The 23,799-nt window shown below is 39.9% G+C and overlaps 1 protein-coding gene across 1 annotated transcript in view; it reads left to right on the forward strand.

Annotated features, from left to right (window-relative positions):
- LOC117502384 overlaps positions 1-23,799 on the forward strand; it is a 112,131-nt gene that overhangs the window by 15,963 nt on the left and 72,369 nt on the right. The window contains 14 exon segments of the mRNA XM_034161413.1: positions 1,996-2,148; positions 3,574-3,650; positions 8,112-8,252; positions 8,813-8,981; positions 8,984-9,050; positions 9,196-9,373; positions 9,503-9,706; positions 16,697-16,847; positions 16,940-17,055; positions 17,384-17,566; positions 17,729-17,834; positions 17,837-17,878; positions 18,052-18,224; positions 18,322-18,352. Coding sequence (XP_034017304.1) covers positions 1,996-2,148; positions 3,574-3,650; positions 8,112-8,252; positions 8,813-8,981; positions 8,984-9,050; positions 9,196-9,373; positions 9,503-9,706; positions 16,697-16,847; positions 16,940-17,055; positions 17,384-17,566; positions 17,729-17,834; positions 17,837-17,878; positions 18,052-18,224; positions 18,322-18,352 — 1,791 coding nt within the window.

Here is a 23,799-nt window from a genome sequence, read left to right on the forward strand (position 1 = left end):
ACCCCTAACGGGAACAGCCGAAAGACAAAGAAGAAGAAGAAGACAAAAAACATGAGATTTGCAGTGCCAGATTTGCAGGCTGCACCCTGAGTCAGCAGCCAAAATTTTCATGTTTTTGGAGAGTCCGTACCTGATAGACTAATACAAATGAAAATCAATTTGGCTCACTCAGGGTGCATGGAAATATGGGCATTCAAAACCTAAATCTTGTGATCTTAGCCTCATTTAGACACAAAATTTGCAGGACCCCCTAAAAAAAATGCGAACCCTATCCAGGATAAAACAAACATTTTATTTTTGTTCTAACATATATCTACCCATTTAAAAAAAAAAAAAAAATGGGGGGGGGGGAATCTGAAGGGGTCATAAATCACCACCTGCCTGACTCATAAATACTGGCTCTCAAACAGTTTTGTTGGTTTGGGATCGAATAAGCACGTTGTGCTTTTTGTAGACGTTATGAGTTTCGTCAACACGTCAAGTGAGAAATTCTGTAAATCTAGGTAATACCTCAGTAATGGTACCCACCTCAATAGCAGGGTGTAGTGGCTGGGTTAAGGCATGCTGGAATATGTTTAACCTAATGTCTTCTATTTTATTCTCAAAGTAATCCAAGAAATCTTGTGCTGTAAAAGGAGAGCAAGTTACAGTTGGTTGTCCATGAATAAGTGTTTCCACCGTGTTGAACAAGAACTTTGAGTGATGCTTGTTTTTGTTGATCAAATCAGAGTAATAGGCCCGCTTTGTAACCAGTAGTGCATCCTTATAGTCTAAGATGGCATCACGCCACGCAAGGTGGAATACTTCTAATTTTGAACTATGCCATTTCTGTTCAAGACCTCTAGCCTTATGCTTGAGGTCACGCAAGTAGTCATTGAACCAAGGTGACTGTGTTTTGGGGGTGTGTGGTTTTAACATAGGTGGGGCAATCCTGTCGAGTGTAGTTTTGAGCGCTGAGTTTAAACTATCCACAAGACTGTCTACTGATTGGGTATTTGCCAAATGTAAAGCTAAGATAGCAGGTAATCTAGCTTCAAGTTCAGTCGTAGTTGAGGAGTTGATGCATTGCTGTAGTGATAAATAAGGTTGTTGTTCCACTAAACATGGCAGCGAAACTGTAAACCTGATAAGTGAGTGATCAGAGACCACTGATGCAAGAGGCATGATGTCTATTTGTGACAGCAATACCACGTGCAAGAACCAAGTCCAGGGTATTTCCACTAATGTGCATCGAATCCTGAATGCATTGCTGATATCCTAATGATAATTTCCATAAATGATTTGCAGAGGAGATTAGATGGCTTATTTATATGAATGTTGAAGTCACCAATAATCAGAATGTTATCTGCACTAGTCGACAAGTTAAATGAACTCCCCAAATTCATCTAAGAATTCAGAGTATGGGCCAGGGGGCCTATATACAGTGAAAAAGTAATCGAAAAAGTAATACAGCTGATTTTTATTCTTCTGACCTTGGCAATACATAGCATTGTGGGCAGAGCGGATAATCAGATTTTCAAACAAGTTATATTTGTTACCCCCAACAGCTAATAAACTAAACCTGTATTTATAAATAAGAGCAAAACCCCGCCTTGCTTCGCATCACGAGTGACGTGACTAAATGTATACGCCGGTGGGCAGGCCTTATTTAAGGGGAGGACAGCTGTAGATTTAAGACAGGTTTCCCATAACCCAATCATATCTAAGTGAATTAGATCATTAATCAGCAATGATTTTGAGGACATTGATCTTATCTTAATGAGACCCAGGCTAAGGACCTCAGCGGGGGTTGACAGTTGGACTGTTTGGATTTAGGGGTGGTTCTAGAGTAGCATATATAACATGCCTGGAAGTAGGTTTAGGTTTGAGTCATTCCATGCGGGTTGTAGGTAGCAGACACAAAATATTTAATATTGCTGGAACAGCAATATCAAATACTCTGCTGTTCCAGGGGTTTTTATCTTCTCAGTAATTGTTGCATTGTGAATTTAACAGTCCCAGAGGTCAGTAACTCTGCTGCAGAGGACACTGACATGAAACCCAGTGCCGTCCCACAACTCTCAGAGGAGGATCCAGTGGAGGACATGAAAATGTCTGTGGAGACACGGCCCACGTCATCTTCATCATCTGAAGCTACAGCTGGGACAGGTCGGTGACCTCATTGGTGTTTGCTGGTTAGAATACACTGTTACAGTAAAGTCATATGAGATGGGTGATGCTAACAACATGAATGTTCGAACTGATGCAAGAGACTGTAATTTAAAAAAAGATTCATTTATATGGTGAAGAGTCAGATTGTTGAATTTTGTAATGGGTATAAACTCTTTCAACATTATTTTGCATTCAGTCTGTGCTTCAGGGTATCTTGTGTGTGTGGTGTGTTTGTATTTTTTTTTTCATATTATTTTGTGAAGTGAATATTCAGGGAAAGGGAGGGTTATCTGCATTATAAAAACCCTATTTATTGAATTTAATGTACTTACTAAATTACATCAATCGTTCAAATTGGTCAGTTAACCCTCTGGGGTCCTAGGGCATTTTTTGGACAGTTCACTCGCCTGGCATAAATAGTTTATTATTGCTGTTAACAGCTATCCCTGCATCCCACAATCAAGTTTTATGTCTCTTTTTTCAGGACAACCTGTACTTTCAAAATATATATGCTATAATTGTGTTTTATAAGTGTAATAAAGGTTTACAATCAGAAATAAGAAAGGAAAAAGTAAAGCGGGAAATAACTTTCCACACACAGCAAACTATAATAAACTAGTAACACATCACTCGTAAAAACAATCTTTGGTGTGTCACGTGAGGTGAATCTGCCCTATGATTGGATTTTGGAAACCCATGTGACGGTGAACCAATTCTGATTGGACACTCACATTGCTCACGTCATCACACAGCTTCTATGACGAGTACAGAGATGGTGGACGGTGGCTCAAAAGTCCGGAGTTAACCTTTCAGCAAAAAAAAGTTTCTATCTCATATCATTAAAAAGTTATTTATAATTTAGTAAAGCTTGGTCTCAGCCATCTTATACGACGACGTCGGCCCCAGAGGGTTAAACCTGTGCTGGTTTTGAACTTGTTTGAAATTTTCAGTAGCTCAGCTGCACTCTTGGGTGCCTCAGACACCTCGTGGTCAGCTGGAATTGGCCTGGTACAATTCAGTGTTCCTCATTGTTCAGTCTTCATGTCAATCACCAAAAGAATCATTCCCAGGTATCAAGAGTTAATGATGGCAGAAAGTTTGAGAAATTTACCCACGGTTACATGGAGTTGCACTGTGCCTTTTCTGGGCCACCCTGACCCTCATCCAAAGACAATACAGGTTGAATGAACTGGTGACTTTAAATTGGCTGTAGGTGTGAATGTGTTTGTCTTTATGTGGCCCTGTGATATACTGGTGTCCTGTCCAGGGTGAAACCTGCCTCTCGCCCTATGACTGGTGGGATACTCTCCACCACCGTGACCTGTAATTGGAATAAGTGACGATAGAAAATTAATGAATGCTGTAATATTTAATTAGCACCTGTACTCTTAACCAGATAGCACACTGTGCATGTTCCTGCAGGAGGGGAGGACACAACACCAGCATCTGATGTTAAGGGGATGAAAATAGTGAAACTATCAGCAACAGCATTAGACACTGTAAGTATCTTGTTAAAATTTACTCCAAAGTGTACATTTCAATGTTTTACTTCTCAGACAACAGAACTGAGTGTGCACAACAGAATATAGTGGGGCCAAAAAGTATTTACTCAGTCCATGATTGTGCAAGTTCTCCTACTTAGAAAGATGAGCGAGGTCTGTAATTTTCAACATAGGTAAACTTCAACTGTGAGAGACAAAATGAGGGGAAAAAAAATTCAGAAATCACATTGTAGGATTTTTAAAGAATTTATTTATAAATTATGGTGGAAAATAAGTATTTGGTCAATAACAAAAATTCAACTCAATACTTTGTAACATAATCTTTGTTGGCAATGACAGAGGTCAAACATTTCCTTTAAGTCTTCACCAGGTTTGCACACATTGTAGCTGGTATTTTGGCCCATTCCTCCATGCAGATCTCCTCTAGAGCAGTGATGTTTTGTGGCTGTCGCTGGGCAACATGGACTTTCAACTCCCTCAGCAAATTTTCTATGGGGTTGAGGTCTGGAGACTGGCTTGGCCACTCTAGGACCATGAAATTCTTTTTGCATAGCCACTCCTTCGTTGCCCGAGCGGTATGTTTGGGATCATTGTCATGCTGGAAGACCCAGCCATGTTGCATCGTCAATGCTCTCATTGATGGAAGGAGGTTTTGGCTTAAAATCTCACGATACATGGCCATGTTCATTCTTCCCTTAACACGGATCAGTCGTCCTGTCCCCTTTGCAGAAAAACAGCCCCAAAACATGATGTTTCCACACCCATGCTTCACAGTAGATATGGTGTTCTTGGAATTCAACTCAGCATTCTTCTTCCTCCAAACACGACGAGTTGAGTTTTTACCAAAATGTTCAGGGATGAGATTTTTCCACGGATTTCCGCGGATTTGACAGTCCCGGGGGTCGATTTTGTGAAACGTCCAAATCCGTTGAGAAAATTTGGGGGGGGGGGGTAAGAATGCAAAAAAAAATTTAATGCCAGGAGTACCTTTGTTTAATAAAATTGTCATCTATTCAGAACACTGAGTGGTCTTTGTTTGTTATCGCCGACGCAGCAAGTTCGATCAGTCCATCAGTCAGCCGAACGCGGAAGTAACGCTGTGCTGATCAGTGACCAGTATGAAGTAGGTGCACAATGAGCATGTAGTGTAAGGGAGGTAACTGTTTAGTCTTTCAACTTCCAATATTCGGTAGTTTTCCCTCCAACGAATCATAAAAACCGAGATGGTGTCGAAGCTATTTCTTCCGCACGTTTTCATTGGTTATTACAAAGCTTATGACCAGTCAGCGCAAAGGTTATATATGCGTTTCTCCCGCCCTTACATGTATGTTTGTTGACAAGTGTGCCATGCTGAAAGTGGAGAATGCTGAAAATCAAGTAAGGCTAGTTATGAAAAAATATTTTGGTCACAAAAATACACATGTACAATAGATAGTCTTAGTAAGGTTTACAGTTTGAATTATAGATATGAACACCTGGCATTTATAGTAGTTTTTAATATCATTTTAGTGCAATTTACATGTTTTAAAATAGCAAAAATGCTTTGGCTCCGCCCTGGACCCGCCAGGGCCTGTGGCCCCTGGACCCTGGCTTATTTTCCTCTGAAAATCGAATTTGCCAATCTCATCCCTGAATGTTCTATTTTGCTATCATCTGACCACATGATATTCTCCCAATCCTCTTCTGGATCATCCATATGCTCTCTGGCAAACTTCAGACGGGCCTGGACATGTACTAGCTTAAGCAGGGGGACACGCCTGGCACTGCAGGATTTGAATCCCTCTCTGCATAGTGTGTAGCCTTTGTAGCTTTGGTCCCAGCTCTCTGCAGGTCATTCATCAGGTCCCTCCATGTAGTTCTGGGATTTTTGTTCACTGTTCTTATGATCATTTTGACACCACGGGATGAGATCTTGCGTGGAGCCCCAGCTTGAGGGAGATTATCAATGGTCTTGTATGTCTTCTATTTTCTTACAATTGCTCCCACAGTTGATTTATTCACACCAACCTGCTTGACTATTGTAGACTCACTCTTACCATCCTGGTGCACATGTACAATTTCCTGGTGTCCTTCGACAGGTCTTTGGTCTTGGCCATGGTTGAGTTTGGCGTCTGACTGTTTGAGGCTGTGGATAGGTGTCTTTCATACAGGTTCAACAGGTACCATTAATACAGGTAACAGGTGTAGGACAGAAGAGCATCTTAAAGAAGAAGTTACAGGTCTGTGAGAGCCAGAAATCTTGCTTGTTTGTGGTTGACCAAATATTTATTTTCCACCATAATTTACAAATAAATTCTGTAAAAATCCTACAATGTGATTTTCTGGATTTTTTTTTTTCTTTGTCTCTCATAATTGAAGTGTACCTATGTTGAAAATTACAGACCTCTCTTATCTAGTGATGGGATGATGATACCTCAAGGAGTGTATTGACACACTACACAAACTGTGTCGGCACTGTGTTGACACTGTTGGTCGCTCAATAGTGACCCCTGCAGTAGTTATAAAATCATTGCAGGTAAATAAGATGGAAAAGTTACCAAGCGCAAACGCAACCATCAGCCTGTGAAATAGTTAGTATAATAGCCAGTCCTCTATTTAAAATATGATCTCATCATTGCATAATTCATGTGCTCAATTTGTGTGTCAAGTTAAGCTGTTCATGAGAAGAGTTTAAAATTTCTTAAAACCTTGTTGTGTAAATGCTAAACTGAGTTAGTTTGTAAAATATAGCAAATTGTCTGTAATAAAATTCAGAGTTAAAATTTGTAACTTGTGTATGGAAATTTGTTAACTTGAGTATTAAAAGCATATGAAATAAAAGACTGAAAATAGATTCATTTATGCATTTTTATTGAAAGAAACAAAGGTTCCTGAAGTGTCTTTGCTCCAAGGCGATTTATCCTCTTACACAGCAGTTTCCCCTGCCTTAGAAAAAAACTCTTTCACAGGGTACAGATGAAGATGGGAGCATAAACATTTCACTGCGAGTTGATAAGGTGTGTATATGTTTTTTGGTTATTCTTCCAGTATTTTAAAGGTGTATATACATATGTATTGGAAAAATAACAGTAAACAATGCCGAAAGGGAGAAAAAGATTTATCTTATTTCGCGTCAAAAGATCAAAATTATTCCAGACTGGGGAAACGTCTTTGAACATGCCATGAAGTTAGTGGAGCAAGGTGAGGGCAAGAAAAACTCCCAACAGCACAACTCCATCCAACAAATCCGCAACATGTCGATACAGTTTGTTTCTTTATAAACACAATTTGGCGTGCCGCAGCCGAACGACACCGTTCCTGTATCGGTCACGTGATTTTTTTCTTAAGCGATAAGCGCACCGAGGCGGGTTTCACTCTTGTGTGCTCGGCACAGTGTTTACGCCCAGTGTTGTTTCAGCCATCACTACTCTTATCATTCTAATAGGAGACTTGCATAATCATGGACTGACTAAAGACTTTCTGACCCCCACTGTATGTCCTCGGTCGTAATTTCTACTATGTCGTGTGCACTAGCTGTAATTCTATATTATATTAGCCAAGTGGCCTCTGTGTGCATGCATATTGTATGGCTTTGATCATGGGGAAACTGGGGAGAGCTGACATTTGCCGTGTGGCATGCTTATGTATTTTGGGTCAAGGGTGAACACTGCAAAAACAGAATGTTGATAGAACTAATATTTTTGGAGAAACTGTGGGTATTAGCTAACATTCCTAATTGCATTCTGGACTCACACCATTCCAATAGGGGATGGTAAATAATTTCTATATTAAAACCGCACATGCTTTTATTTAGTAAGTTCAATGTAAGTACATACTATTGTAAATATGTTAAAATACATAGATGATACAAGAAAGTGAAAACACGTATTTCCATTGTGGTCCATTTATGTTATATGTAATTTAACCTTTATTTAACCAGGTTAGTCCCACTGAGATCTCTTTTACAAGGGAGACCTGGACAATTATAAAGTTTCTAATTTACCTAACCAGCATGTCTTTAGATTAAAAATTAAATGACAAATAGAAGTGAAAATAAAATAATAATAATGATGATTATAATGTGTATATGATCACAAGAACCTAAACAATTACAATTACATTAAGACAGTGAATTAACAAAAACAATTATGTAATTAACAGGAAATTAAAGGGTTGAGTTCTTCCTCTAAAAATTGTTGAGGTCTAAGGCTCTAAAAACATTCTGTACTCACTCACCATGCCTACTCATTATAGAAACTTTGCATAATTTATTTCCACCCTTGAAAAATGTCAACCACCTATTTTCTGTACATGCTTGAGATTTCTTCCTCAAATCATTGGAGGGAGTTTTTCCCTTACCACTGCTGCTCTGGGGGTTGGTAAGGTTAGACCTTACTTGTGTGAAGCGCCTTGAGACAACTTTGTTGTGTTTTGGCACTATATAAATGAAAATAAATTGGTTGATTTCTGTTCTGCTAGGACACAGTGGAGTCGGTCAAGGCGTGTGTTACACCACCCTTAGTGAAGGTGAAGGACGAACCCATGGATGATGAGTATGAACAATCTCTTATATCTTCTGTACCCACTGCAAGTGTGAAAGATGAGCCTCATTCTGCAAGGGTGAGACATCAGCTTATTTTCACCAGGACTTTGAAAGCTTTATTTTTGTGTCACATGTTGTAATTAGGTCAGTTTAAAGTCCACAAGTTTGTCATTTCAAGGTGGTCTGTGTGTTTGAAATGTTAACCAGTCAGTTAGCATGATGTATGACCAAGGATCAGTGGGTATGTGTATTAGTGGGGGTACTTTCATTCACAATTTGTCTTTTGTGGAAGAAGCCACACTTCAAAAAGCCATCCAAAAAGAAAGACCCGAGGTGAGACGTTTCAAATTCAAAAGAATCCGATCAACTCAAGTCCATGGTCAAGGTGATAATCAGGAAGACACCTTGGAGAGCACATAAGGATGTGGAGCAAGACAGCTGAGGGTTAATGTCTGCAGAAACACAACAAAATATTAAATATGTTAATTTTCATAAAGTATTCTTGTTAAATACAGCTTTTAAACCTTTTACCCTCGAAGCTGCCAACTTTTCTCGGGCAGTTTTTATTATCACCAGCTTTAATTAACGCTGCTGTTAAAGCCACAGAGCAGTACAATGTTGATGGGATTGTTGACAGGAGGACTTGAAGATTGGATCAGTCTATTCTGTGACCTCGACTGAAACGCTGAACGTTCCACAAAACTTCAATCCGCCGGCTTCGCACATGACCTGCTCGCACTGCGGCAGGAGTCTCACCAAAGGACAGACGGCTTTCCAGAGGAAAGGCTCGCCGGGACTGTTCTGCTCTGCACCTGCCTCAGCATGTCTCTCCCACCGGTCAAAGCCTCCACAAAGATCTGCCACTACTGCCAAAAGTGAGCTCAGCAGAAAACGGCATGTTCTCTGTCTGTCTGTGATCTTTTGGGACAGACAGGAAAATGCTACATTTCAAAATTTATGAGAACATATTAGTTTTGATGAGAAATGTGACTGATTAATTTGTCTGTCTCAACTTTAAAGGATGATATTGCGGCCACAGGATGTCATCAGTTCACCAGACGCTAAAGGAGTTATGAAGGAGTTCTGCAGCCAAAACTGCCTGTCCACCTTCAACTACAAGAGGAACGCCTCAGCCAAAATAACAGTTCCACCTTTAGCCCCAAAGTCTGTCTGCAGCATGTGCACTAGATACTGCATCGTAAGTAAAGAAGCATATAGACACAACTAAAATGTTCTGTCTTTATCACTGACGAGCCAGTGAGTTATGATTTTCGTTTCAATATTTCGTTTTATGGAGGAAAAAGAAACCTTTCGATCTCTCCCACAGAGTAAACATGAGGTGATCCTGAACAGTACAGTCCACAAGATTTGCAGTGACGCCTGCTTCACTCGTTTCCGTGCAGTCAACCGCCTGTCCATGGCCAGCTGTGCGAACTGTAACTCCTACTGTCACAAAAATCCACTCATGTTGAAGCTGGAAGATTGCAATAAAACTCTCTGCAATGCCGACTGTGTGGCCAAATTCAAAGAGGTAAGCTGGCTCACTTCAGTTGGTCTGCGTATCAATCAAGGGCGGAAGCAGAACTAGTTGCTCCTGTGCCCTCCTCTTTTCCTCTTGCTGCAGTGAGTGAGCAGTCATTATATGATATGATACAGTGCTGTTTTCACTGAGGAGTTATTACGTACACATTTGTATTGTATCTGTATTCATCGTCAATCTGAATATGTATTTTTGTTAAAAATGACATACAGTAGCAGTCAAAAAAAACAAAACAAAGGACAATCAACTTCTGTTATAGCTCAAACTCCCCATTGTTACATAAGATTATGGAGCAGTCAAAATGCGCTCTCACTCAAAAAACAGCTGGATTACATCTGTACTGTTCATAAAGTATCAACATAATGTAATTTTTATATATATTGTTGGTGTCAGGGCAAAAGTTGTTTTGTTGGTTCCAGGGATTCAGCTGGTGAATAATGTGAATGGCTGTTGGTCCCTCGGAACTGAGCTCAATGAACCTTTTGCCATGCGATTCACTCACTTTTAATATTTGACTCATCGTTGTCATCTAAGGTTGTAGTAACATACAAACCTTGTAGTATTCAGTTCCACCAATATAAAAACACAGTTTGACAAACTATTATACAAAGCTTGACTTGGCAATTAAAAGGATTATAACAAGTCATGTTTCTACAGTAATGATCAGTATTTGAACAGAGAAGTAAAGTCATATCTGACATCATCTTAGAATTATAGGTTATGAAATAATATTGGAACAAGGCAGCTATTCTGTCAAGCTAAGACTATCAGAATCGGTTAAGTTCCTTGATGCCTTTTTAGATAATAAAGTTAACTGGAAGAGACACAAAACTTAGAAATGTCATAAGGCAATTCTCAGTTTATAACTGTGCCGTCGTATTGTCGGACGAAGATGGGGTGTTAGTCCCAGTGTGAAGAGATGGATCTGCACTTCAGTGGTAAGACCCATGTTAAATTATGCTGCAGTAGTTTGGTGGACCAGAGTGGAGCATGACGCTGCAAGGTTATGCTGACTCATGTTCAAAGAGTTGCATGCCGTTGCATCACAAGTGCCCTCAGGACAACACTGGCAGCAGCTTTAGAAGTACAACCCCTGGCAAAAATTATGGAATCACCGGCCTCGGAGGATGTTCATTCAGTTGTTTAATTTTGTAGAAAAAAAGCAGATCACAGACATGACACAAAACTAAAGTCATTTCAAATAGCAACTTTCTGGCTTTAAGAAACACTATAAGAAATCAGGAAAAAAAAAATTGTGGCAGTCAGTAACGGTTACTTTTTTAGACCAAGCAGAAGAAAAAAAATATGGAATCACTCAATTCTGAGGAAAAAATTATGGAATCATGAAAAACAAAAGAACGCTCCAACACATCACTAGTATTTTGTTGCACCACCTCTGGCTTTTATAACAGCTTGCAGTCTCTGAGGCATGGACTCCATGCCTGGACTCCAGGCATGGTTGGAGCCTTGTCATGGACCATTTTCTTCAACTTCCACCAAAGATTGTCAATTGGATTAAGATCCAGACTATTTGCAGGCCATGACATTGACCCTATGTGTCTTTTTGCAAGGGATGTTTTCACAATTTTTGCTCTATGGCAAGATGCATTATCATCTTGAAAATGATTTCATCATCCCCAAACATCCTTTCAATTGATGGGATAAGAAAAGTGTCCAAAATATCAACGTAAACTTGTGCATTTATTGATGATGTAATGACAGCCATCTCCCCAGTGCCTTTACCTGACATGCAGCCCCATATCATCAATGACTGTGGAAATTTACATGTTCTCTTCAGGCAGTCATCTTTATAAATCTCATTGGAACGGCACCAAACAAAAGTTCCAGCATCATCACCTTGCCCAATGCAGATTCGAGATTCATCACTGAATATGACTTTCATCCAGTCATCCACAGTCCACGATTGCTTTTCCTTAGCCCTTTGTAACCTTGTTTTTTTCTGTTTAGGTGTTAATGATGGCTTTCATTTAGCTTTTCTGTATGTAAATCCCATTTCCTTTAGGCGGTTTTTTACAGTTCGGTCACAGACGTTGACTCCAGTTTCCTCCCATTCGTTCCTCATTTGTTTTGTTGTGCATTTTCGATTTTTGAGACATATTGCTTTAAGTTTTCTGTCTTGACGCTTTGATGTCTTCCTTGGTCTACCAGTATGTTTGCCTTTAACAACCTTCCCATGTTGTTTGTATTTGGTCCAGAGTTTAGACATAGCTGACTGTGAACAACCAACATCTTTTGCAACATTGCGTGATGATTTACCCTCTTTTAAGAGTTTGATAATCCTCTCCTTTGTTTCAATTGACATCTCTCGTGTTGGAGCCATAATTCATGTCAGTCCACTTGGTGCAACAGCTCTCCAAGGTGTGATCACTCCTTTTTAGATGCAGACTAATGACCAGATCTGATTTGATGCAGGTGTTAGTTTTGGGGATGAAAATTTACAGGGTGATTCCATAATTTATTCCTCAGAATTGAGTGAGTCCATATTTTTTTCCCCTCTGCTTGGTCTAAACAAGTAACCGTTACTGAAAAAGGAAAAGAGCTTTGCCAGAAAGACATTACTGTCTTTCTGGCTTTCTGGCTGAGGTGTTTGCTGTCATTCAGTCTGTGGAGCTCCAGATTAACCTCAATGTTAGGGATAAGAGTTTTTATTATACATCTGACTGAAATCCTTTGTTCTGATTGGCTGATTCGCATGTAATAATTGCAGTACTTTTCACAATAAATCATCCAAAGTTACCAATAGCCACAATATTGACTGATTCTGCCCCATTTCGGGCAACATTATGAGTGATGGCGGACCGATTTTGTCATATCGGGGCAACGATGTTTCGCGCATGTGCGGGGGTGATGCATCACAGACAACATCATGGAGAGCAGAAGGTTTGCGTCCCTGGATACTGATAGGATAAACGCTCTTCTATCCAAGAAAGACAGTGAGAGTACCATGAAAAGTTCTGCACTGTTCAAGGAGTTTTTAGCAAAGGATGACAGGAAAGATTTGCATGGTGTTTCACCCGACGAGTTCGAGAAGCTTCCCACTGCCACACTCAACCATGAACTGGGACAGTTCTACGTATCAGTGCGCTCCAAGTCTGGCCAGAGGTTGAAACACAGTACCATGAACTCACTATGGTACGGGATATCCAGGTACCTTAAGGATAAGGGCATTGACATTATGGGGAATCCCGAGTTTGAACAATGAAATTTAAATTAATTATTTGTTTCTACTAAATAATAATAACCTAACATGCCCCACCACCCCACCCCATGCAGGTAAAAGAGGACTCTCCAACATGTCTGCCCTCCTACAGCCAGTCCTCAACATTAAAGGACATGTTGCATCAAAATCATAACAATTAAGATTTATCATCTGATGATCCACTGGGATTACTTTGTGCACTTCCATGACCAGTTTCAAAGTATATGGCATTCTCAACAAACAACTACGGAGACTTCCAAAGACAAAGTACTCGTGTGTTTCCGACAGCGGTGACCTGACTTTTAGACGTGTCCCAACGCATGGTTCAATGGAATGTAGCTACTAATGTAATGTAATGTAATGTTAGCACAGATTAATTCCAAACTTTAGATAAGTGTGATGTCATGTTATGATGACTCGTTTTTAAGTGGTAACTATTCCTTTTGATGCAGTCACGGTAAAAGCAGCAGCCCTGAGAAGGTTTAGCGCACCTGTGGCCATTAGACATATGTACAGCACTCATAACCGTTTGTTTTGATTTTAACAGGCTGCGTTTAACTTGAAAAAATATCGTGTGTGTGTGTATATACACGCATATCTGTGTCATCATGTTGCCTGTGAAAAGCAATGTTACGGAGACATACCACAGCTGCTGCGCCATTTTAACGGCTACTGCAGCTGATTTATTGCTGCTGTGTACATGGATGTGAAATGTCACAGATCACATACAGATGTGATTGCACAGATATGATCAGATCTATCAGATGTGATCACATCCTTGACATTTCACACCATGTACAAAGCCGCAATTAACAGCTGAGCTGATTGTTAAAGCAGCAGTTGCTGCTCGTGCGCGCACACACACACACACACACCCACACGCACATATATATACACACACACATTCAGATCCAAATTCCCACAGACTCTCAAAGTAAATAAAAATTTTACTTTCATTGACAGCTCCATTGAAAGGAACACAAAGCAAAAAATGAACATTCACTCACCTAGTTGTAAAGATTTTCACATAAGTCCACAACATCAAAGAGGCCCCCACACATGCATCGTGCACGCGAACGCCAGCCAATTGCTTAAAGGTCCACTAGTCCTTACACAGATGGACAGCCAGAGAACATTTTCAGGTTCCACTAGTCCTCAGGTACAGATGGCCTGCCAGAGAATGTCCAAGTCCGCTTGCCCTCAGGTTCTGATCGCGAATGCGCACATAATTAGGGATGCACCGATCCACAATTTTTCACATCCAATCCAATACCTGAATTTGGATATCTGCCAATACAGGTACTTTTCTGATCTGATACCAGAGCTCTGTTTGCTTTAATGTTATGATCATTATTGTTGATTTTATGAGGATTTTCTTAAAAAGACCTGAAAGTTCAGCTACAATTTGCCAGAAGTTGTATCTAAGATGAAATCCTAGATTTGATGTTTTTATGAAAGAATTAAATACTTTTATTTTTTTATAGGCTTTTATAGACTTAAAGAGAAAAGACAGCACTCTCCCTCTGTCTGTCTGTCTCTGTTTTTCTATTTTCAATTTCAGTGGAGCTTTGACATGGAAAACATGTTTACATAGTCAAAGGAAGTGTTACAGAGTAAAAAATAAAAATTCTCTCTCTCTGCTTGTCTGTCTCCCTTTGTCTCTTTCTTTCTCTCTCGCTGTTTTCGTGCTGCGCAAACTTTGAACTTTTTGGATACACGAAGCCTTTCAACTGTAAAATAAATTATCATTGATGCCCATGCACAGGATTTTAATGGAGAATTTTTTCCCTTTCAGCGGACAGAATAAAAGTTCAGCTTCTCCTTGGCTGCACGCTGAGCTGGCGTTTCACAGTATCAGGACAGTTAAGCGGCTAACTTTTCAGCACACATTTTCAACAACAATTCAGTTAATTTTTAGGAAAATCTGTGCTCGACAAACAGAGAATTTGAACCCGAGAGCCGGATGGAAATTTGCCGCTGCCCTCAACTTCGAACACTGTGGAAAAGAGCTCTCTCAAACAGCTCCAGAAAACCTCTCCCTCCCCCCCCCACTTCTGGCAGAAAACAAAGCAGAGAGCAAACGACAGCAATTGAGAGGTTTCACATTGGCTCTTCTCTGGTATCGGAAAATGTCACGGGTTGGATCGGTATATTCTGATATGTGAATTACATCAGTATTGGAAGCCGATCCTGATATTGGATCAGTCGCAACCTTACGCATAATGTCCAATCGCAACTCTGCCTTCAGCTCAACTTCTGTCATAATTGTGGCATGTTAGACAGTCCATTACCTCCTGAAAATAGCATCTTCTGAGTTTGTCCAATATGTGACATACATCTGCGTGTCCATGCAGTCTATAAAAACAGCTGGTGGAGACAGTCCATGTCTATCATGTTCACAGCAGCAGTAAACCAGCATCCTGTGACACAGACAATGTGTCACTACAATTTGGTTTTAAAATCCAGCAGACTCTGAAAAAGTTAAGAGCTTCGGGCTGAAGTGTGTCGTCTCCTCTGTAAATCCGAGCCATCGCTTTTAAAGAAAAGCTCCAGAGCTTCGTTATTGGATATAAGTGCAGTTATTTCGCTCTCTCTGTCAGCCATTGGGATGTTTCTGTTTTGCTAATATGTGCGTCACGCCAAGAATTGCTGAGTGAGACTTTTTCCGGAAATGCACCCGTTAACTTACTCAGGGAGAGCAATAAAATTGTCAGAGACCACTAATGAGTGCATGTGCGCGGAGATACTTACAGTTATGAATACTTTGATGTTGTGTTGCTAACTGGGATGCTAAAATGTGTGACATGTCCTTCAGTGGAGATTTGTGTGTGAGTGAGTGTGTATCTGCAGTTGAGCCTGTTTGTCTGTATGGAGGACGAGGCTGTAACAGTCTGTGTCTGCAACAGCAGACCTTGTCCCTACACAGGCATGTTGTTGTTGTTCTTGGTGGTGGGGTTTGTTTTTTTTTTTTTTGTTACAGGCTTTGTGAGTGGCGCTACAGTATTTCTTCCACCAGACTGACTGACTGATTTTTGCACAGCTGCATCATGCAGTCGTCACTTTTAAATCAAGTCACCGTGACACAAAATCACACTTGTAGACTTCTGTCTATAAAGCAAGAAAAGTCTGTGTGTGCATGTGGCTTGCATATCTGACTGTTTGGCAGATCGGCCTCAGCTTTCAGATATGGCTTATGCACGGCATGATGATGATGAGCCTTTATTATGAAAACTTTTGGGATTCATTTTCAAAACCTTTTATTTTGAGTTACTATCACAAAGCGAAATGTTTTCATCGCCAGCTTCAACAAAGATGAGTCACTCTCTGCCTTAAACAGATACCTATGTCTAATGCATTTGCAGGGTGAGACAGAAAAAAATAAATAAATAATACACAAGAGATCGACAGATATGTGACCCACAAACAGACACACAGACGCTTCTTGCTTTATTATCACAAGGTGGAATGTTCTCATGCGCCAGCTTCGACGAAGATCATCAGCAAAGCTCCCACTTTTCTATTGGAATACATACTTCCTACAGGCACTGCACTAGGTGACAATCAGTGATTCACACCATGTATTAATGTGGTTTCAAGGAATCCCTAAAATATCACAATAATTAGTTGTAAAGTTGCCGCTGTAATGTGTACGTGGGCTCATGAAGATGCTGATCTAAACATGGGTGTTGCAGAGATCTGTTATGTGTCACCATGTGATATTCTGCCCCCTTTTTTTTTTCTTTTTTTTTTCCTCAAAACAGAAAACCAAAACACCACAACCATGTACAATGTGTCGCACAAGCCGGAATATTTCTGACATGGTGGACAACAAAAACAGTGATGACTCTGTGAATCTGTTCTGTAGCAGCAGCTGTGTGATGGCCTTTAAGGTTCAGACTGTCAGTGCTTCTGGTAATGAACAAGCAGTTTTCAGCACTTACGTTTTAAATGTTGAAGTTTTAATTCACAGCCTGTTTCCTGTGACTTAAATCTGTTTCTTGCAGGTGTTCGTTTGAATTGTGATAATTGTGGGAAAAATACTGTCCCGTCGTATCACCTGGCCATGTCAGATACCTCCATCAGGAACTTCTGCACTCTACCTTGTGTAATGGCGTTTCAGGTGAGAGTGTCTCCTGCCTCTGAGGCTTAAAATCAGGAAAGAGCATTTTATGCGAGAGGACTTAGCATCATTACGACATATTTGATACCAGTCTTTAAATGATCAGGGGTCTGGAAGATCATCTGACTGTGCACCTCTGTACATTCTTCTGTGGCTTGTTATACCAAATGACCACTCAGTTGGAATTTTCACTGCTGTTTGGACTGATTCCCCTCAAATGTGCAAGTTCAACATTGTGAGCACATATTGCTGCTGTGTTCTCTTTGTAGTTATTGTCGTACAAACTGTAGCCTTTTGCAAAGCCACTGCTTCTATTTAATTTCTGCAGGACAAGTTCAAAAAGAATCCAAATCAAGTGAATGTTTTCACCAAGCTGCCAGTAGAGTCCACTCCAATCCAGACCACTACTCCTGTCAAATCCCAGCCAGATGTCTCAAAAGGACAAGTGAAACTGAACTGCTCCCAGTGTTCCTGCAGCATCACCTTTAAACCTGAGCTCTTCCAAATCAAGGTAACTCAAGTCTGCACAGTAAAAAGTAGAATTTGTGCATCGTTCACCCAGTTTCTGTGTATTTACACACCAAATTTGAACTGTTTGTTTTTCACTTATTTATTAACTTCATTAAGGTCCCAGTGTTTATAGCCTGATGGTAATTTCACCTTTCACGTGCAGGACAAGGTGGTTTTTGTTTGTAGTGTGGCCTGCTCCCAAGAGTATAAGAAGGCCAACAATGTGGTCAGCCTGTGTGAATACTGCAAAATTGAAAAGATCACCAAGGAAACAAGAGAATCAACAACAAAAACTGTTCCTTCTGCAGCGACGGTAAGGACATGGATGGTAGCGTCTGCAGCAGAGAGATTTCTGAAATGTATTTGAAATGGAAGCCAGTCTTTTGAGGATGGATCATCTTCACAAGTTCTGTTGAAGCTCATTAAAGGGCGCTGTGGGATACGTGAATAAGTAATGCACTGAACATTTCTTCACCCTCGTCACAGGCTGCAAGTTGTTGTTTAGACATGACCTGTCGAAACGCTGGGGGAAACATTGCCACTCCTGCGCCTACTGCCTCTGTGTCTCCCAGAAGCTGGTGACGGCACATTACGGCGGCACTACTGAGGAGTTCTGCTGCGATGAGTGCAGGTCCAAATACACCATGCTGTTCTGCCACGTAAGCAGCCCTGACGTACTGCTGCCGTGTGACCTCACAGTAATAGTGAACAGAACGCTGATGCATTCTGTACAAACGTGTCTCTGCTTTCATTCAGGTGGCAAAGTGTGACACCTGTGGTCAGAAGCGCAATGAACGGACAATGGAAAAAGGTAAGAACAAGTTTTACTGTTGTGAAATTAGCACAACTGATACAATAATTCACAATTTGGAGGTGTAAGCCGAAATCTGCTGGTGTCTTGTGGGCAGGCCCACGCGAAGGTAGGAGACGTCCGTCCTAGTCGAACCGGAACCACCCAGATTTCCTCTGCCACCGAAACCCAGAAGTACTGGAACCGCCAAGTCCCGAATTCCCAGGTGGCCACTGCCTTCGCTCGTCGGATCCGGTACTGCTGGCGGGAAAGAACACAAACACACAGGTTGGGATGCGACCGCACCCAGTAGATGAGAGGGGCAAGCCGCCTCCACCTCTTGTCACAATAAGCAGGAAGGTGAGTACTTATCCGATCACTCGGCTTTCGGTAGTCAGCTGTCCTGAAAGGTTTAACAAGTATTATAGGATTATACTTAAAGAAGCTGCAGAGAAGATTACCTTAGGCTCAAGGCGATATCTCGGCACTGAGGTGGAGACGCTGTCCTGCTGATATACCTCCGTCCTGAGTGCAGTCAGCTGTGTCCAGTAATGGGTGACAGCTGTCACCCTGGCAGCCTTCGTCGGCGGCAGCGCCCTCTGGTGCCTGGAGCCCGCACTCCAGGCAGGGCGCCCTCTGGTGGTGGGCCAGCAGTACCTCCTCTTCAGCGGCCCACACAACAGTACAGTATGAGTTTATATCCAAAATCACCAGGCCAAGCAGAATTACATCCCATAGTGCCACCTTAATTGATAATATATTCAGCAATGATATTGAGAATAACACTGTGAGTGGATTATTAATCAATGACATTAGTGATCATCTACCAGTTTTCATCGTTTATAATAGAAACCATCGGCGGAATCAGCCAGAGGAGAAAATAAAATACAGGCGAGTGCGGACAGAGGAAAACATGAACACACTAAAGAAGGATTTACAGGAGCAAAACTGGGAAAAGGTATACAGTGAAAGTGATGTTGATAGTGCATATGAAACTTTTTTACAAATATTTACATCATTATATGATAAAAATTGTCCAATTACACAAGACTACAGAAAACAAAAAATCCAAGCTCGACCATGGATGACGAAAGGGTTACGAAATGCATGTAATAAGAAAAATACACTGTATAGAGAATTCATAAAACTAAAGACTAAAGAGGCAGAAAATAGATATAAGAAATACAAAAATAGATTAACTAATATTATACGGGTATGTAGGAAGGAATATTATAGTAACATATTATATAATAACAAAAACAATATTAAAGGAATATGGGATATTAAATAGCATTATCAAAAATGGTAATAAAAACAGAGTTACCCTCAGTATTTCATTGATAATAATGTCAAGAAGGAAAATAAGGATGAGGTAGTCAACGGATTTAATAATTTTTTTGTAAATATTGGACCAAGCTTGGCAGAAAAATTCCCGATTCCCAACCTGAGGATTGGGATAATAATCTCATAGAAAGAAATCCCTGTTCAATGTTCCTCACAGCAGTGGATGGAAAGAAATTATAGACATTGTGAATAATTGTAAATATAAAACATCTACCGATTTAAATGAAATTGATGTGGTGGTAAAACAGGTCATTGAATGGATTGTAGAACCATTAACATACATCTGTAACTTATCATTTCAAACCGGTAAATTTCCAAATCAAATGAAAATAGCTAAGGTTGTGCCGCTGTATAAGACTGGGGATAGACACCACTTCACAAATTATAGACCTGTTTCTTTGCTTCCACAATTTTCCAAATTATTAGAAAAGTTATTCAATAATAGATTAGACAAATTCATAAATAAACATAAATTACTTACTGATAGTCAATATGGATTCAGAGCACGTAGTTCAACATCACTTGCATTAATAGCATCAGTTGAGGAGATTACAAACGCCATAGACCACAAATTACTTTCAGTTGGAATATTTATAGACCTTAAAAAGGCTTTTGATACAATCAATCATGACATATTAATCAATAAACTTGAACAGTATGGGATTAGGGAGTTGGTGTTGCACTGGGTGAGAAGCTACTTAAGTAACAGAAAACAGTTTGTGAAGTTGGGGGAATATACATCATCATGCTAGGACAATGCTTGTGGCGTCCCACAGGGGTCAGTATTGGGTCCAAAACTGTTTCTAATTTATATAAATGATATTGTCAATGTTTCCAAAATATTAAATTAGTACTATTTGCAGATGACACAAGCATTTTTTGTTCAGGGGGGATTTGCAGGAGTTACTGAGGAGGATCAGTATAGAAATGGGAAAACTGAAAATATGGTTTGACAGAAACAAATTATCATTAAACTTAAGTAAAACAAAATACATGTTATTTGGCTATTGTAATACAGACATACAGGTTCAGTTACAAGTAGGGGGTAGATATTGAAAGGGTACATGAAAATAAGTTTCTGGGGGTGATAATAGATGATAAGATAAACTGGAAGACTCATATAAAACATATACAAAGTAAACTGTCAAGAAGCATTTCAGTTCTAAACAAAGCGAAACATATTCTGGACCACAACTCACTCCGCATTCTTTACTGCTCACTGGTTTTACCATATTTACAGTACTGTGCAGAGGATGGGGTAATACTTATAAAGGTACAACACAATCACTATCAGTAATGCAGAAAAGAGCTATAAGAATTATTCATAATACTGGCTATAGAGATCATACAAATCCACTATTTTTACAATCCAAATTCTTAAAATTCACAGACTTGGTTCATTTTCAAACAGTACAAATTGTGTATAAAGCAATAAACAATTTACTTCCAGCAAATATTAAAAATATGTTTTTTTAACAGATCAGGGGATTGCAATGTGAGGGGGAAATTTAATTTAAAGCATCAGTGGGCACGAACACATTAAAAGGTTTCTGTATTTCTGGCTGTGGGGTGAGGATGTGGAACAGATTGGGAGTGGGGCTCAAGCAATGTCCAAGCATGAACCAGTTCAAACAGCGGTACAAAAATATTTTTTTCTAGGTATAGGGAGGAGGAAGGGTAATGAGGGTTAGGGTTTGTTTTTTTTTTGCTTCGGCTTGTAAATAATAGTATTTTGCATGTAAGTAGTAGGTATGTGTAGGTGTATATTTATGTTTGTGTATATATGTGTATATGTATGTATATATGTATGTGTGTGTATATGTGTATATATGTGTATGTATATGTATATGTGTATATGTATATGTGTGTATGTATGTATATGTGTATATGTATATGTGTATATATATACATATATATATATATATATATATATATATATATATATATATATATTATATATATATATATTGATATCGGTTTGGGTGTGTAGGAATCTATGTGTATGTGGCAAAGGGTATCACTGATTGTGGGGAAGAAGGGGTAGAGATAAATAAGCTGATGCTTCACCCTACCCCTTTTCGGACATGTTGGGTACACAGTAGGAACTTTTTGTTGTTGTCTTTACTGATCTATCTTGTAATTGTTGTTGTATCAAATGTTCGAAATAAACAGTTTTCATTCATTCATTCATTCATATTATCAATTAATGTAAGTAGCATAAGTGTATAGTTTATATATACACAATTTACACTGGGATATCAATAAATAAGTACGAATTGAAGAGAGAACAATAAGATCTCAATAAATTATAATAAATACAACCCCAATTCCAATTAAATAAAAAATAATACGATCTGCAAATCCTCTTCAGCCTATATTCAACTGAATACACCACAAAGACAAGATATTTAATGTTCAAACTGATCAACTTAATTGTTTTTGTGCAAATATTTGCTCATTTTGAAATGGATGCCTGCAGCACATTTCAAAAAAGTTGGAACGGGTCAACAAAAGACTGGGAAAGTTGATGAATGTGCAAAGAACACCTAATTGGAAACATGTGAATGTCGTTTGGGTATAAAAGGAGCATCCCTGAAAGGCTCAACCATTCACAAGCAAAGATGGGGTGAGGATCACCACTTTGTGAACAACTACGTGAAAAAATAGTTCAACAGTTTAAGAACAATGTTTCTCAATTCATTTGCAAGGAATTTAGGGATTCCATCATCTACAGTCCATAATAATCAGAAGATTCAGAGAATCTGGAGAACTTTCTACAGGTAAGCAGCAAGGCTGAAAACCAACACTGAATGCCCGTGACCTTCGATCCCTCAGGTGGCGCTGCATTAAAAACTGACATCATTGTGTAAAGGACTTATTGCGTGGGCTCAGGAACACTTCAGAAAACCATTGTCAGATAACACAGTTTGTCGCTACATCTACAAGTGCAAGTTAAAACTCTAGCATGCAAAGCAAAATGGACAGAAACAAAGTGGAAAAGTGTGCTGTGGTCTGATGAGTCCACATTTCAAATTGGTTTTGGAAATCATGGATGTCGTGTCCACCGAACAAAAGAGGAAAAAGACCATCCAGATTGTTACCAGTGCAAAGTTCAAAAGCCAGCATCTGTGATGGTATGGGGGTGTGTTAGTGCCCATGGCATGGACAACTTACACATCTTTCCCTCATCACCAGATCCTTGGATTTATTCAGTGTCATCTACAGTCGTTTTTAGTGCACTTGAACTCCTCTGTGAGTAGGGTTGCCACCCATCCCTTAAAATACAGAATTGTCCTTTATTTGACAATTAATTTTTGTATTGGACGTAAATTGTTCCATATTTTCATAAATGTCCCACACACACGCTCATCAAAACTGAATAATGAACAAAATAAAACACAGGAAATATTAAGGGCTGCCAATGTCATCTCTGTACCTCGCGTCAGGTCCTGTAGCGAGGACCCGTCACGAGGTGCAGTGGACAGACCTCAGACTTTCACTTCTGCATCTCCATGTGCCCACCTTTCTGATAATGTCACGGGTTGCCGGGATGGCCAGGTGTTCATAACACTTTGGATCAGAATGCGTTGTCCTCAAGTGCTCCTCCAGGTCATTTCTCGTTTTTAGAACTACTTTTCTCCTTGCTGAAGAGAGTTTTTCGGAGCTTGAAGGGATCTTTCTAGAACTGTGTTCTTGTTTATTCTTTCTCCCTTCTTTGTTTCTGGAAATTCTCTGATCTGCGGAGGGATGCCAGACAGATTTTAATGTCAGCTTGAAGAGTGCTTATGCCCTCCTTTTGTACTCCAGAGGCCTTCTTCCAAAATGTTTCCTGAGTCATATCCTTTCTTGAAAAAGGCGCTTGATCTCCTGTTGTCTCCTGGAGACTGGTGGGGTTAGAGCCTGTTTAGCAACCTTCGACTTATACTCCAAAGCATTCTGCCACATTCAATTTCACTGCTGTGCGGACAACACCCAGGTCTACATTTTCACCAACTTTATCCATCCACAGGAACATATCTGCAGCCTGTTGTCTGTTGTTGTGGCAGTGGGTATGGTGATTGCTGTGGTGTTCTCTTGCACTGTACCAATCTTACTCATAG

This window comes from Thalassophryne amazonica, chromosome 20, assembly GCF_902500255.1.
Source record: "Thalassophryne amazonica chromosome 20, fThaAma1.1, whole genome shotgun sequence".
Lineage (NCBI taxonomy): Eukaryota > Metazoa > Chordata > Actinopteri > Batrachoidiformes > Batrachoididae > Thalassophryne > Thalassophryne amazonica.